Source organism: Rhea americana, unplaced genomic scaffold (assembly GCF_003343005.1).
Source record: "Rhea americana isolate MKP2758 unplaced genomic scaffold, rheAme1 scaffold_57, whole genome shotgun sequence".
Classification (NCBI taxonomy): Eukaryota; Metazoa; Chordata; class Aves; order Rheiformes; family Rheidae; genus Rhea; species Rhea americana.
The window spans coordinates 4,324,036-4,341,986 of NW_028186723.1; the positions used below are offsets into that span (position 1 = coordinate 4,324,036).

The following is a 17,951-nucleotide window of genomic DNA, read 5'->3' on the forward strand; positions in this document are numbered from 1 at the left end:
TCCCAATGCTCTTTCCACTCATTCCCTATTACATATTCAGCCTTACTTTTAAGGTTGAAACAAAAGATGATCCCAGGAAGTTTTATCCTTTCAAGTATTTGACTCTATTTAAATGTTGCATGTCTCAAAACCTTTTTAAATTGCTTTTAAACATATCAGTGTTTAGCCACAGAAGGTTCCTTTCTGTTACCAACCACTGTCAGTTTATAAAAGTCTGATCTATGCTGCCACATGCAGTAAAATCACATTACAAATACATTACAAAGATCTCTGTGGAATATCCATCAGCTTCCAGGATTTAATATACTGATGTTTATATAAGTTCTGCATTGACAGTGTCTTAAAATGCCATACGGTTTTCAAATTGAACTATATTTACTATGGCAGCACAGCATCATCATTATTCAACATGTAGTACAGAAATGAGAATAACGACTTTCTTTAACAGATCTTATTCCTATCTCTCGTAAAATTATTCTATTACAAAATAATCCAACATTTAATTTATTAATGCAGACGAAGAGATGGGATTTGTTTTTCATCATCATTATTTATAACTTTATGAATGTGTCTAATGTTACATGAAAGGGCAATGTATCCCAAGAGAGCTGTAGCCAGAGCTTGCACAACACTCCTATAACAACAGATGAAACAATCTGAAATATATGGAAATGAAATCTTGATTTTTACTCTGTATGGTTCCATAAAGAACTAATTTCAATATATGTAACTGAAGACAGAAGAATTATTCTTCATGATCTTCTAGCTTACATCTAATTTTTGCAATAGCTCTTTAACTGTTAAATTATGCTTAAAAGAGCCTTCAAAAACCGTTCTCAGGAGGTTAAGACTATAAATAATGGTTAAAAACCAACTCCATGCTGGAGAAACTGGAAGACAGCTAATCAAGTTAGGCTCTTATATTGTCAACAGAATTACAGATTACAGATGGAAACTCATCTTCAATACGCAGCAGTGCTTTAAGAAACCTCTCTTCCTCTTCTGTTCCCATTCCTAATCTGCGCACAAGTTAGGAAAGCAGTAAAGACAGTGAGACTTGAGGTGAAGCACTGGATGGAGACCTGAATAACAAAGCATGCATAAGTAAATGTACTTCTCAAAAACTGAATACATTTTCTCACAACCACAACATTTCATGGATATCTAAAAAAAAAAGAAAAAAAAAAAGTCATTATTAAGGCTCATTTCAAGTCCATAGTGCTACATTATATTACATTATATGACACAGTCAAGGAGAAGGTTAACTGCAAGGAAAGAAATCACATCCCAGTGAAATTCAAGCCTCCTCAAGCGAACTACTCATAAACACATTTCTTCTGAGCCAGGATTATTCTTCCTATGTCCTTAGCATGCAAGGAAACTATGACTGTCAGGGGACAGACTTGGCGGCCCTGCTGCCTCATAGAAAAGCAAAAGAAGAGAAATAAAATCATTTTTTCCTGACAAAGGCATTCAAACACTTGTGGGAGCACTGAAAAAATGCCTGTGAGGCAGGGAGGTGAGGAGGAAGGCCATAGTTTTCTGTCATTCTGGCTAGGTTCTATTCTGTCAATCAGGAAAAGTAATATGCATACTATTTTCCATATCAAAGCCCTGCAAAGTGTTTGTCGTCCTCCTAAATGCTTATTTACTGTAGTACCAAAGATCTCATCATAATATTTACACAACCATAAAATCAGAGGAATAGTACTTTTACAAGGACTGAAGCCTTCATATAAAAAAGACATACATATTAGCACATTAAGAACATGCCTTTTTTAAAACAATTACAAGTTTTAGGGGGTACTGAAGAAGTCCCTTAATGGCTACCTTGCAAACAGGTACGATACTCATTCATGCCATTTAGAACTGCCTCTATGATCTGTGATCATGGTTTTCATATTATCAATAAATACTTGAGTAGAGCTCAAAAGTTATGTACTTTGCATAACACAGACTAATATCACAGTTCAAGAAATATTGTGGTAGTGCATTGTGGTGCTTTATTAGTGTTAAACATGCAATATTTATTTAATAAACAGAAATTAAAATATTAAGATACCATTTAAATCAACTTAAAGGAGTTGAAGTTGCATTAATGAAATAAAAATAAGACTTTTCATGCATTATAAGTTTATAGTTGTCATATGTGTATACAGCTGTGATTCTGTACCATTATTAAATGTATACAAACTACCTTTGATAGCACAAGACAAAAATCAACCCTTTAGTTCTAAGTTCACATCTTTTACAAACTTCTTACATAACCTGGATCTTCAGCTTTTTATAGTACATTGTAATACAAGATATCCGGAAGCTTCTAAGATGAACAGGAATGTACCATTTGTAACACACAGTGGACTCTTCAATGTACAAATTATGAAAGATAAATTAAATGCCAAATATCCTTTAGGAGACCACACCTTTTTCAACAGAAATAAATCTCTAAACCCTTCATAAACAGATTAAAGTGCTAGCTATTGCATATTAAATACTTCCACTGACTGTGTTTGGACTTAGAAGTAATGAATCCCTGAAAACAGGGTTTCAAAATGAAAGTGCTGACAGACCCTTAAATCTAGCATCATGAGCACAGCAGCACTATAATCCTTCACCATTTACTTTGAAGAGTGGAAGTTAGTCAACATGCTCTAAATATCACCATTTAAAAACCACAGAGCTAACACTATCATATCTACAACAGTAATGGATACATAAACAGCAAAAAAGCATGAGCCTACTTTACAAACTTGATGTAGGGCAATAATTTTTCTTAAAGCTGGAAGTGTAAACAAACCTCCAGTGCAGCAGTAAACATATTAAGACAGCAGTTCTGTTTGTTTGAAGATACATCTAAGAAAGTGCATCCTGTACAGAATGAAATGCAAACTAGTACTTAATGAGCTTGAGTTTCATTAGGTCCCCAAATCGTGAAACATTTCTAAATGCAAGGCAACATTTTTACAGCTGGAAAATTACAAACAGCTCTTCAGACAGAGCCAACAGCAATGAATGTAGTTATGCAAAATCTACGGAGAATGCTACATTCATTAATAGGCGTAAAACCAAGCCAAACATAAAACACATTATCAAGAGGTTTTGTGTGTGTGTGTGTGTGTGTGCACGCATGTGTGTGTCTGCGCACGCAAAATCCTCTTTGAATAGCAGAAGTTTTAATTTCTCATTTACAACTCTAAAATATGGCCTTGATATTTGTTCTTTCAAGTAAGTAAAGTACATCGCTATCAGCAGAGCTATTTCCAAGTTTATATAGACGTATCTTCATGCTAATTTTGAGAGAAAAGATCAAAATGATGTGGAGATGTTCAGGATTTTCCTCCTTAGATTTTAAAAGTACAAGAAAGACTGATCGTAAGTGGCAAGTTATTACAGTTTTAAAATGATCTGAAAGAAAGTATACAGTTTTATACTAAGGGGAGAAACAGAATTTTGTCTTCCACTTATAAATTATGTTGTATGGAATGTTTTCATTTGAAAGCTACATGGTTTATAAAAATACACATAGTGTGACAATGCTTTTCAAAACTTCTTTCTAAAGAGAAAATGGTGTACATTTAATATCTTTTAGGAATTGCTCTAAAAGTAAGTTGTAGCTTTAGCTATATGAACTTTATAAAAATATAAATGTCCCATTCTAATCTTTTACCTTTTCCTAAATTGCATTTGTCATTCTCCTCTCTTTCCTGATAAGCTGAATAGATCAGATAGAATATTCAAAGCTTCAGTAAGTTTCTTCACTAATGCACAAAAATTGATCTTTTCACTACCTTTAATCTGCTTATCATTCTTGTTATGCAAATATGCCAAATGATCTGCTTTTAGCCAATTCTACATTTTGATATTCTACATTTACATTCTAAAAGAAGTGATTTCAGAGGTGCTAAATATAGTAGAGTTTCATTTTAATAATTATAAGTTGGCTTGCAACTGAAAGTCATCAGAGTGTACTCTCTGGTGAGTTTACTTGTAAATTCCCATTGGTGTGTATGATTTAATGATCATAGATAATAGATGGTCTCATATTGTACCACTGAGTTTCAAAATTATTGTAGAATTCAAAACAATTGCACACTTCCCCATTAACAATATGAGAACACCACCACTTCAGCCAAACATTCTAAAATGACTGAGAACTTTTATGGAAATACTGAATAACTGAAGTACATCTTGATGTAATTAAAAAACTAAAACCTATCTGAGTGCAAAAGTTTACTTCCAACAGTAAATATACCATAACTTACTACATAACCTTTGGCACTTTGAATGTATTACTACAAATTTACAGTCATTTAGATCTTAAGTAGGTCAAAAGAACATTCATATGGTTTATGAGGTACAGAATTTGATAAATCCTTAGGCTGCCAAAAGAGAGACTCCCTTATGAATTGGGCACATCTCTTTGTCACAAATGTCTAAATGCAAAGTACTACAGTTAGGCAGGGCTTGACTGGAATCACTGAGGCTCCACTTAATCACAAGTGACAGAGCACTGGCACAGGTTGCCCAGAGAGGTTGTGGAGTCTCCTTCTCTGGAGATATTCAAGGCCCACCTGGATGCAACCCTGTCTAACATGCTCTAGGTGACCCTGCTGAGCAGGRAGGCTGCACCAGATGATCTCCAGAGGTCCCTTCCAACCTTATCTGTTTTGTGATTCTATGATTCTATGATGGATCCAAACATAGGGTGGAGAATGCTCGAACTTCACAAATTTTAGGAATACACTGCTAGGGAGATGAGGGGTAGTTCTAGTACAAGTATCCTCTTCCACATCATGTTCCACAATGAAAACCAAAAGAAGAAGTTGAAATTTGAGAGCCGAATTTTTTTTTTCCTAGGGAGAATAATTCTGTGCTGTCACAGAATACTAAAATTGTCAAAAGCATTCAGATAGTAGATTTCATCACGTATTTTTCCAGATCATAATTATTCAAGATGATTTTACTAATCTTTGCAATTAAAAAAAATGAAAATATATACAGACTTTTAACAACAACAAAAAATAACTAGAATTTCAGCCCCCCTTTTTCCCTCAGAAACAGCCATTATATAATGATGTAAGAAAAAAGCAAATGATGTGGAGAAAAAGAAGAGGAAAGGAAAAGACAGTCAGTCTTCTTATATCCAAATCTAGAATATTCTCCTATACAGATTTTTATATGTTTTTACTGTTCTGGAACAATGGACAATCCAACCAAGATGACTATGAAGGAAATAAAAATTAAAATCTACTTATGTTAATATTGTGAGGACTCTTCTACTGCAGTATTTTCCTATTGTRTGGTCATCACTATATTTTGAAAATTTACTGAATAGCAGTTATCTTTTTCATATATCATCTTATAAACAATTATTAAATGACCAAGAATATTCTTACTATATTCACCTTTCATTTACCTTGGTGAAAACCGACTTTTTAAAGTACTTACAAAGAATACAGATCTTTTCTTTTAAATGATAAGCTTTTCTAAGTACTCTGGATGTGTTTTAGCGACATAACCTATTTTTAAAGGCATATACCTTATTGTCATAAGATTTAGAAAACTTAAGACAGACATATATCATGTGAAATTCAAGCTTAAATTTTTATATGTTCAGAATTATCATGTATATTTAACTCAGTCTATTCATTTCTTCTATATTTTTAGTGTACTAGACTTTGAAGTGTCCCTACCTTTATTCTATACTTTTCTCCAGTCCTAATTCCAACTATTAAGACTGTTTGAAGTACTTTAACATATAAAAAGGCATGCAATAATGTTGTACAAAAAGATCCACAAAAAAACGCTTTGAGTTCACTACCAAAATTCAATCATTATACACAAAATTTGGAATTTAATTGCAAAATAACTGATTCCAGCATGTGCCCTTACTGAAATGGATTGATATGTTCTGTATTATTATACAAAAAGCACATTTTATAGGATACAGTATTTACTCTTTTTAAAGATTGTGCATCACTGTTTTCCTTTAATATGTATAAAATGAACCATATACTCCTGCAACAAGCCACATTTAGATTTAGCAAAGCATATTATACTGACTTGAAAACGGTGGTTTTGATGACATGCTGTAATACCAAAAAGAATAAATTTATGTAATACCAATAATCAGTCAAGAAAACATTTGAAATAGCACAGGCTGTCCCAGCTGAAACTGCCAGATGATGAAAACTAAACTACCATATAAAACTACATGGACATATTTAATGTGTATTATTTTCTCTACTTCAAGCAATATTCTGTAGCTAAAAAAGATGTTCACCTGATGTACAACATTATACCATTGTTCATTTAAAAAGTTATTTAGCTAACATAACAGAATATTACTTTTGGCAGTCCTTGCTAGTATTTGAAGTAAAAAACAAACGAAAAATCTAAACTGTAGTCACCTCCTCCCCTGATTCCTGGAATTTCTTAGGAGAAAAGGAATGAAAGAAGTCAAAATGTTTAAGTATGATTTCCTTCCACTAACACATTCAGCAGAAAGTATCATCAAGTATCATCTTAGCTTTTGGAAAATTTGCCAGCTTTTCGAGAAGGTTCATATGGCACTCTGAGAATACTAGGTGTTTCTTCCATTACTCGTACAAGAAGATTATCAATGTAATCCTCAAGTTCACGGATATGGGTGTCCTTCTTCTTAAGTTGCTCTTTATGTTTCACCAGCTCCTGCAAAATCTCTTCGTAAGTAAGATTACGGTATCCTGCAGTGGCATCAAATGGATTTCCATCCTACAAATAAGAGAGAGAAAAAAAAAAGAGCACCACCAAATTTTATTAAGCAGTTCACTACTCTGAACAAGTTGACAGGTTATTGCTTTTCATATAGTTCTCATGTACACTGCTTGAGCTAATCAACTTTTCTTAGACTATACAGCTCTATTTCCTCTAGAGTTTTTCCCTCCAATAGCCCTAAAACAGAAGACTTAACTGGAGATAGGGTTGCCTGGTTTGAAATAAGTATCCAAACTCATCATCTCAGAAAACAAAAAAAATTTATCAGAAAGAAACATGCACCATTAATGTACATGTGAGCAGTAAGCCCAGGAACAGTTAGAAAGTTCATCTGGAAAACCAACAATGCAGTAAACCTTAATTGTAGCAGAAAAAGAGAATGCCCTGAGAATTCAAGCCCTCCCATAACTTTCCTGCGGTTTCACCTTTTGAGAATACTATGCAAACCATTTATCAAGCTTTAAATGACATCAGGCCTCATCTATCTTTTATATGTCATTTTTAGTCATTAGTGTAAGCAAGTTTCCAAGCAAATCTCTTCTGTTACGAATTCTGATGACTCACTAAATACAGGTATTATCAGAAATGGGCAAATTAGTCCCAATAATAAAGGGCTACATACAATCTAAGCACTATAAACTTGAAAGTCATATTTTGTATCACGAAAAAATAGTAGTGACCTTAAGTAACTAGACTATAAAATAACTGGAAATGTATAATTAAGATTGTGAATGAAAGTATTAGCACTGTTAGACCGGCAAAGTGGTTAGTTTTACCTAGTTCAGAAACTGAATCATTTTAAAGATATGGAGCCTCTAACTAAATAAAATAATATAATCTCTCAAATCCTAAACCTCTAACAGGACAGAATATGAATACAAGATAGCTATGGTTTACAGTTGAACTAGTCATTAAAATTGATAAAGTACGCACAGCTAGGAAGCACATCATATGATAAATTCATTCACAAGTGTTTGGCTTCATTTCTTTTCTTTCAGTATAGCTCAATATTTACACACTGGCATATATCTGATCATTAAAATATGCAAGGGGCTAAAGTTTAAAAATAAAGGTAATAAACAGTGATGGTTCACTGCAAATAGGTTGAAGCACTACAGATCTGCCAGCACTTCTCCATCAATTATATTCTAATAGCAGCTCTTGAAAATACATGTTTTTCAGAATTTCTCACTACATTAGAGATACATGTCACATTCACCTACATGGATTTAGTCATTAACTATAAACTCACAAGAACAAGTTAGACTATTTTAAGTGATCAGTAATTCCCAACTTTATAGAAATGCCTAACTTGATGAAATTTATAAATTGGTTAGTAATTGATTTCCAACAAGTGTAGAAGATAAAATGGCTTTACTTTGTGGTCATTGTATGTATAGCACATCTTTTTCTACAAGAAGGAAGTCAAACTTCCTCCTTACAGTACTAAACTTTTTTACACATTGGAAAAGACATTATTAAAGCTTCCATATCTAGAAATAAAGGTCTGCTTTATTTTCTGATTTGGCAGAGGAACAGGAACTAAAATTTCATTTTTTTTTTAATTATATGAAGTTTACTGGAAAAAAGTATGTAATACATATGCTTTAAAGAGATTTTGTTATATACATGCTAGGTATAGAACTTTCTGGGAATAAAGTATTATAGTAAATACACAAGAAAATTCTAGTCATATGTTCTCAGTACTTAGAAATAAGTACTGCTAAAGAGATTTTAAATATTCAGTCTGAACAAGTGACAGAAGAAGGAACAACCATATCCTTAAAAACAGCTACTAGAATTTTAATATAAAATATTAATCTTATAATGAATTGTTAAGAAAAGAAGATTCTAAGTAACAAGCTATGTAAAGAAGTATTTTCTCTCAGCTGCATAGTATTATTGGGGTACAAACTGACATCCAGAAGAAATGGAGGAAATGAAGTTAGATAAAATGAAGGCCTGGTAATCTCTGATCGCCTCTTTATTGTTCTAATGAGGAACTCTGCTCTGGGAATATCATTTCTGTTCCTTTCACATCTTTTGTCCTACTTACTTCATCCTTCTTTCAGTTCTTAATTAGGCCTTAAAGAGCTCGTGCTGCCCTTTCAACTGGCTACTGCTCCCATTTAAACACTGCTTTCAGAGACAGGTGTTGGCACCAGAGTAGAAGACATAAAAACATAATTACTAAATGTGATGCACAAGGAAGAAATATAATAACTTGGTGAGGACTATTATTGCAGAATCTAATATAAATTACTTCAAACACCTTAGAAAGTAATCCTGAACGTTAAAAAAAAAATCAAATAGTTTCATTCAAAACTATGGGTGAAAGATACAGTTTCTTCTCCTTCTAATTGTACTTCGTCTTAAATGAGCACCACCTCATAATCCTGCAACTGACATTTAGCATAGCTGATATTCCAAAAGAAAAATCATCAAGGACTTCTTTTATCACCTTTAAATCCTTTAAATAAAACAACTTACATCTTATTCCTTAAAAGAATTATAGTAATGCTTTTACCAGCAATAAATTACATGATTTGCGGCAGTACATTTGCAAGCACATAGAAACTGTAATTATGGTTACTTTACAGACAATAGCTGCTAAGTTAAATCAATTTTTTTGATGTTGCTTTTTGTCAGAGATTAAGTAACTGCCCAGTAGAATTCAGTTTATTATCTGATCAAAGGCAGCCTTCATATACTCTGACATCTCCCACAGTTTCTTACATTATAAAAACTTGGGAGTTTATAATAACATCAAATGTTATTACAAGTCATTTGCATAAAACAGCAAAAAACAAATAGTACAAAGTCTTATTTGCTTGTGCATCTTCTTTTCTATATGTTTTAAAGATTGAAAACAAACCCACTTTTAGTGATTTGATCTAATCAGAAAACAAAATTCTAGTAAGGCTACATTATATTTCAAGCAAAGAAACGATATTTTTCCTCTTTTCTTTCTTAGTACACAACTTATTCTAGGTACTTATAGAGTCAAAAGAATATTTTAAATAATAAATTCTAGTCTTTTCATTTTCAGTGTTTTCTGAGAGGCTGTTCATTTATTATTTGCATTGTTAATCCTGTTGTATATAAGTTCATTGCTTTCATTTTGACTGACCACCTAAAAAAAAGTCCTCAAGCCTCCAACCATAGTGACAGGAAACACCTGTTGCCATCACTGGCTAATGCAGAATTATCTACATGACTCTCACTTCTCCAGACTTATCTGAAATGCCGCAAAGCAACAGTGTTTCCTTTTACATTCTGTGTAAAGATCTCTGATGTAGAGAAGAGGGGAAAAAATAATACCAGAAGTTATCCAAGTATTTTGCATATTGAGTGTAAAACTCTTTATTTCCAAGTCTATCATGTTCCTTTCTTCGGCCTCCAAGCAATGAAGAGATTTTTTTTTACTAGAATTTCTGCATGTATCAATCAAATGGGAGACAAACAAACATTTCCTTATAACAGGTCAAACAAAAATAACAGCTTATATACTTCATGTGAGTCACCAGTTAGGCGGTATTTACTGATGGCTTTCCACAATGCTTTTAACTCACCATCATTTTCCTGAAGTCCTCAACGCCAGAAGGATTCATATTATAACTGTGGGGAAAATAAAAAATCCAAGTATTACCAGCGCACACTTATCTGACCAAAACACCTTCTGGAAAATAATACTGTTTTAGGTATATAGTTGTGAAAACAGTTCATTTGAACTGATATATTTTCTTGACTTGTTGAACCTATGAAAAGTAGGACAATATTCAAAGTTAAAAGAAATTTTCATATATTCTTTGTTCACAGTTTTTAATATTTTTTATATTCTTCTTGTCATATCATTTGAGTAGAGAACTAAGAAATGCAGAAAATAAAATTAGAGATTGCATTTCCCTACCTCTTCTGTAATTTCCAGACTAACMACAGCTTCCAAGCCATAAGCAGATATTTTAAATTACATTTTCTATAAATAGGTCCCCCTAAGATGTTAAAAAAAACCCCAAAACCTAGAACACTTAACATGTATTGTCAGTTTTCATGGCAATTGCTACAGAGAAATGTCTCTTACAAATTCCAGTGAGATCACCAACTTAAGTCAGAGTTGAAAAGCCGTCTCATACCAGTAATGTTAATATTGTATTTAAAATTGAGTAAAAAATATTATTTTATAAACCTAATGATTATCCAACATATGCAGAAAGCAAAGCATGACTCTGCTATGTTGAGATCTTTTTTCTCAGCTGAAAAAGTTCAGCTGATATTGATTGTCAAAACGTCAGGTCTAAGAAGGTCCACTGCTCTCTCAGATTGATTTAATCTGCAAATATGTTCAAAATCAAAGTTACTGTATTCTGATGTACTTGCTGTAACAAGTTTTGGGAGAATGCTAACTCTTCAAAAAATGCGTCCATAATTTGAATATGACTCACAAATAATATTTACTTGGTAGCATCCTAGCAGACATCATTATTTCCCATCACAGTATCTGCTATATAGTTAGACTGTATATTCTGGCTAAGAGTGAGGTTTGATGACAGAGTTTCTAGAAAATAGATCTCTGCATTTGGCTGCACTGAACTTGTAAAAAGCTACTAAGAAACATGAAATATTTACAGCCTTCAGAAGTAATAAGTTCATTTCTTTCTTTTCTTACTTATTCTTTGTATTAGAGAATCTCAAGGGCCTAGTGCTACTGATTAATTCTACAGCACATAAGTTGAAACATGAAGGAAAAAAATAAATTAATAAAACAAAGCAATCTTAGGCTACAGTTGAAAGAACAATTTAAAATTTATTAAAAAACCACTTTTTTATTTTAAAAGTTGCTTGAAGAAGGGAAAATCTATTTTTGCATTTGGGCATTTAGAAATTGTCCATTGCTCTTCGTTACCAGAATTTATAAGCCATATATTTCACAATGTAAAAGTAGAAGGAACATAATTTATGAATACATATTTATTATGTCAATTTTTTTTTAGGTTAAAAAGTAGGTAGTCTTTTGCCTACATAAAAATCCAACAAACCATGTGCAGGACTGAGGTTATTAAATAAAGACTGGATTACTTGAACAGTCACAACTAGAAATAAAAAGGTGTCTGATGAATCAAGTTCTGGCTAATTCCCATAATACCTGCTTGTAACAGTGATCTCAAGCATCCTGCCTAGTTTGGTAGAGAAAAGTTCTGAATGAGGGGCCTCTTTCATCGGGTATTGTCTAAAAAGCTCAAGGCAGGAACCCTCCCTCATAGTCTGCCTTTCAGTTTTACACTGATGTGTCAAACACATGATGAACTTGCTTCACTCATGGCTGCCTTTTGTGATCTGAGTACAAAAAAAAAAAGAGTTAACTGGACTGGATCGAATTAGCTTGGTGAAAACCAAGAATGTCTCTATTTAGCAAAGTGTGGCATTCATTTGGGATATCTTTCATTTGGGACTGTTTCCTCATGTTAGACAAGATATAGAATAATACAGCCTGACTGCTCAACTGAGTGAGTTTCTGAAAGGTTAAGAAAGCAAGATCTTTTATTGCCCTGAATGACTTTATAGTTTCTGTGAAATAAGTTTTGGGATTCTTTTTCATAAAAGCAGCTTAAAAGAAAAGCACCAGTTCAACAGCTAAAAGTCACATTAGAATTGTTGGGAATATGGATTAATTTTTGTCAACTAAAAAAACCTGCCTTCATTTCTGTAATATTGTGGACATTAAAACTGCAATTACAAAACAGCCTATCTATCTGTGTATTTCACATGTAGTAACTTGAAAAAAAGTGAAAAAGAATATTACTAAAAAAACCTCCCACCAACAGAACCTCAAACCGATGAATACTGTCACTTGTATTTTAATAGGTATGTGGAAAATATACTACATCTCAGTTTAGCAGGAAGAAATAGGTGCTCTAAGATTGCATATAACATTTTAAACTCAGATTGTCTACTAACTAACTTGTGAGCTCCATGGTCTCATTGAGCCTAGCAGGGTTTCCTGCCAGCTCTTCTAGCCTGAGGTGAACATGAGCAGTTRCAGACTCTCACAGCTGTACCTGTAATTCACTGTCTGAGAACCTTGTAATACCTTTAAAGAACACACTGTAAAATTATGAATGCATACAGTTGGAATTTTTGCATATATTGTGTATTGAAACTAATGAGAGCTTTTATTTAATTTAAATTTTGTCACAATAATACACCCTTAAAGTTAACATCTTACTTGATTACTCGTAATAATGTAACACAGAAAACACGCCTCTAGGATTACAGAACATGTATTGTGCAATGATCCTAAACCGCCTTCAACTATTTTTCTTCTTAACTTCCTAACAGCATTCTGAAGCAATTATAAAAAATAATGACATATTTTACTGTGTTACAATCACAATACGTAACCTAGTTATACTAGTTCTGTCCCTATTTTTTCTCAAGGTTCGATAAACTGGTAGTGAGGTTTTGCTGTGGAAGCATGACAAAAACACGTTCACAGCTTGGGAGAAAGTTTTCAGTTTGTTTTCAGAATGTGGTTCACTGTAAAAAATGTCATTGTGGGATTCTATATTTATCTTTCCTCAATTACTACCAAACTAAATTTGCCCTTCAGGGAAAAAAGTGATGAAAAAAATAGTACGTGCAAGTAATGGAGACAGACGTACCACAACTCTCTTTTTGTGGACTGTTTTGGATGACTATATTATAATAGTCATACGACTATAACAACCATATTATTTTATATTCGATTATTATGTTCCATTAGAATGACATGAAGCTCCTCTTTGGTAACACTGATTCTTTATGAGGTTGTTAAATACTTGCATCGAAATGATTATTTGCCATTTGTGTAGAAACTGTAGCATGGTGAAAACATACCAGACAGTAGCTCCGTTATCAAGGTGAGGCACTCCAGAAACAGGGGCTGACCAATAATGCTAAGCACATACTTACACTGTGAACTTGCAGAGCTCCATGTTGGTAAAGCTGCTATCAGTGCCTATATCATCTATTTTTAAGATTAAAATTATCTTCAGTTTAGGCTGTATCACAAGCTCAAACTTATGACTGGGTAGTGTAACTTTGTCCTTTGAAGTTTAATGGTAGTTAAAAATTCAAAAATCAGGTCTGGTGACTTAAGTATTTAGTGTCTAAATGCCTAGAGATTAAAATAATGTTTAAAAAATCTTGCATATAACTGATTTAAACATTTTACTGCCTGAACCACTTACTCTGACAACATAATGAATGGCAATCAAACTTTTAAACTGTGCTGTATAGAAATCATATTTTCTTAAGGAGAAAAAGCTTTTATGTATCTTTTGTTACTCATTTATATGACCATTGTAATGTATACTACTGGCAATTAAAATGAGGATATTTATATTAACCTTTACTATTCAAAATATTGAAATCTGCTTGAAATCTACACACATCCACTATATCACATTGTTCAGGGTAAGCTTTCAGTTTTTTCCTTTAATATGGAATGTCCGTGTACAGGTAATTAGCAAAGCTCTACTATGCTCATTTTTCTAACCTTAGAGTTTAGAGATTATTTCTATTCCTATTTCTTGGTTTTTGAACTAATTGTTATTTCATTGGTTACATATTTTCTTTGAATTTTATCAAAGCCTTGAAATATTAAGATGAAGTTATTACCAATGTTCTCAAAAAACAAAAGAAATGAATAAAACTAGATACAGCTGATGAAATTCAGAAAGATAGTTTTCCATAGAATACTATTATCCTGCTGTGTCTGGCAGTGCAGACATCACTCTCTACTCTGAGAAGGAATGACTCTCATGTCTGGCAGCTATGCAAGTACGGCGTAAGCATATTGCCGTCTATCTTCCAATCAGATTCTGGGTAACATCACTTAAGACACTTCACTATATAAATTGTCCTGCTCTCAAGCCATATTCCAAGGCCTTCTGGCATCTGTGCAACTCCAGGAGGATATAAAGAGTACTATTTTTTTGTTATTATCACTCTATTTTCTTAAAATTACTACAAACTCTCATGGCAAGAGTTAAGAAATTGCCCCAAACTCCAAGCTTTGAACGTAAGACACATTCTTACTGTAAATCATTTGTTCTCAATCCACATATTCTTTACATGAACTCCTAAAATCACCTACCATGACTATATTTGATTTATATATATATATATATATAWAWAAAATATATATAAAATATATATATGGAGGGCAGGCCCTCCATAGAGCCCTTTTAAAGACAACAGAAGGCTCTACGAAGGTAAAGAAGTTACCACCTCAGAATTCAGTGCTGGATAATGGTCTTGAAAAAAATGCTTCAAGGAAGCAGCTTTTTCTCTTGTGGCTCACATACATCTCAAATTCAGTGCAGTGGAAACACTACAGTGCAAATCTATAGAAGCATATAAGCTTTCACACAGCTCAAAGAATTTAACAAAGTTTTCACAAACTTCTGTTAAAAAGAGTTATACTAATTTCTGTTTTGATTAGCTAAGATAAACAGTCTGTGGCTTGTTCAGAGTCRTACATTAAATATTTCCCAAAATGCGAATAATTAAATCCAGGTCCACTGTCATTCTAATCAATAAATCATAAATAATCTAATCTTTTATATACTGGGCTTAATCTACTCCATCATATTAAAAATCAACAAGGTGTTATATTTCAGTAGCCTTCCTAGCTATCTGTATGCCTTTTCACTTACAAAAGACAAAAAGGAATACTTAACAAGAACTAAAAGAAAACAGAATTAGAGACTAAAATGTTTAACTTTCATTACTGAATATACAAAACAAGATGTTTTCAAAGACTAACAGCAATGCAAGATCGGCAAAAGGCAAATAACACTTAGTCTAAGCACTGTGAATTTACTTTGCTTTGCCTGAGAAAGGCAACCATGAAACACATATTTTGAAAGAATGCCTTGCTGTAGGTGTTTCAGATGCTTAAAAAAAAGAAAAAGACACAAGGTATGATTTGCTATTTTCTCGAACATAATGGAGTCATTCATATATGTGTGAAGAAACTGAAAAGTAGGTAAAAATGCCTAAGTGGATTCCTAACATATGCACATATACGAACTACTTCATTCTGAAAACAGACAAGAATTTGGTTCTACAGTAGACTGGTTGCTGATTCTAAGGGGTCTGATACTACTGGAGACAGACCAAGGGAATTGGAGGCACACAGGGCTGCATTTATGAGCTTTGACTTTATGATGGCTAGTCCTCTCCTTCAAAAAATAGAGATATCTTTAAATAATGGAACTTTCACTTGCATACCACGGGGCAAATTAATCATGCAAATGCAATTCAGGGCTTAAGAAGCATTCTAAACTCAAAAGTGAGCTTACACAGTGTACTCAACTGAATTTTAAGTTAAGTTTCTGGAAGCAAATAATAACAACTGTATATATAAAAAAATAGTATTTTTAAGCATTTATGTAAGCATCTTTTTTTAGGCACTTGTATAGCAAACTAGAGAAACTGAGTATTGAACAGAAGATTCTATGGCTAAATAACTAATGAGATTTTTTTCCTCAAGAGACTRCTAACAATCATTTATGCCACTATACTCAAGGTTGTGCCAGCACTTCCACTGGAAGGTGGTACTTTTAGAGGTAAGACAMTCAAAAGACCAAACAATATAAATTGAAATTTTGTTTTGATTGGAAGTTCAAGAACAATTTCTCAATTATTTAAAAATAGCTCTACTTCTTAGCTCTTAATATTAAAAGAATGAATTTTATCAATTTTAGATACTTTCTGCATTTATTAATAAAGAAACTCTGTAACTATTTAATGTTCTTATTTAAGCAAATAGAACAGCCAGTGCATTCCTCTTTGGATACATGATATGCCTAATATATACATACAAAAAAGATTTCAGATGTTTAGTGTGCACCAACACACAATTAAAGGTTGAAAAAAACTTGTCATCCAGCAAGACTAATTTTTGCAACAATATTTATAAAGCAGACAACTAATTAGAAGCAAGTGACTGTTGATGAAGAATTTCCAAAAGTCAAGACTAAGTATTTCTGCAATATCTCTTTAGGAATCAGTTGCTCTAACCTGTCATAGTAATGACCCAAATAGGGTCATCACTGCTTTTAGTTGGAAAAGATTTCATCACTTTCTCACCACAAGTGATCTTTTTAAAACAGATGATAACAATCTTGGAAGAAGAGACTAAGAATTTCTACATGACTTCTGCTTGTTCTGTTGTTTCTTGCTTTCCTTCACGTACTTGTAAGATATTTGTTYTGTTAGGAAAGATGCTCTAACTACAGCTTTACAATATGGAATTCACAAATGTTAAATTCTACAGCATTACTACAGCCCTGTTATATGCTCTCACAATATACTATCTAGACATATTTTAAATAGAGAATCACATTTGACAAGAAATATAGCAAATACAGCTAGTCAAATTTCAGTAGGGAACTGAAAAAATCCTTTCCAGTAAAGCAATACAGAAGTATACTGCTATTGAAAGAAATGCAAATGTTGAAAGAAGGAACAAAATCCTGAAAATAGYACCTGCTGTCCACCTGCTATCATTTTGAGAATAACAGAGGAAAAATATATGTTAAAATATGTCAGAATAAACTATTACTCTAGCAAGCATAGCAACAGACTTGTTAGAGCAAAACATTCCTAAACAAGGACATAATTAAGGAAAATATCTAAACAGTGCGATGTATTGTACACTGGAAAAGGATGAGCAGCTTTGCAAAGAACTAAACAGCCTTTATAACCATTTGCTCTAAGAGGGCAATTTCTGGGGTTCGTTTCTATGGAGTTGTGTCCAGTAAGTGAGCATCTAGTATAATAGACATGATTGAAAGCAGTTAACAGTCAATGATTTTTGATGATGAAGTTAGTGCACTAACAACTTATCTTCATTGTAGTCTAAGCTAATGTATTTTACTTTACAACTGCAGATGGCTAGTGCTATTTAGTGTTAGTAGATGGTCTACTAAATAGCTCAGCTGACAAGCAGTAACCTAGTAAGTCAGAATAACAGAATGATTTTGCAAAGCTGAACAAGAAATTCCTAAGTTTTCATGTCATCTTCCCCTCCCCCCCCCAAATCAGGTAATAGACATCTCAAAATGTAGACACTAGCATGTTGCTTATTTCAAACATTACAAATGCTTGCATGCATTGTGAAAGACAAAACTACAGAAATATTTTTTTTT

At 32.9% G+C, this 17,951-nt stretch overlaps 1 protein-coding gene across 1 annotated transcript in view; it reads right to left on the minus strand.

The window, feature by feature from the left end:
• Positions 1-2,010: 2,010 nt before the first annotated feature.
• The window catches only part of RAB11FIP2 (RAB11 family interacting protein 2), a 36,019-nt gene continuing 20,078 nt past the window's right edge, over positions 2,011-17,951 (minus strand). The window contains exons 4-5 of the mRNA XM_085319028.1: positions 10,329-10,374; positions 2,011-6,753 (exon numbers count right to left, since the gene is read on the minus strand). Of these exons, the coding sequence (XP_085175154.1) occupies positions 6,526-6,753; positions 10,329-10,374 (274 nt within the window). The 3' untranslated portion in view covers positions 2,011-6,525. The remainder of the gene's footprint in view (positions 6,754-10,328; positions 10,375-17,951) is intronic.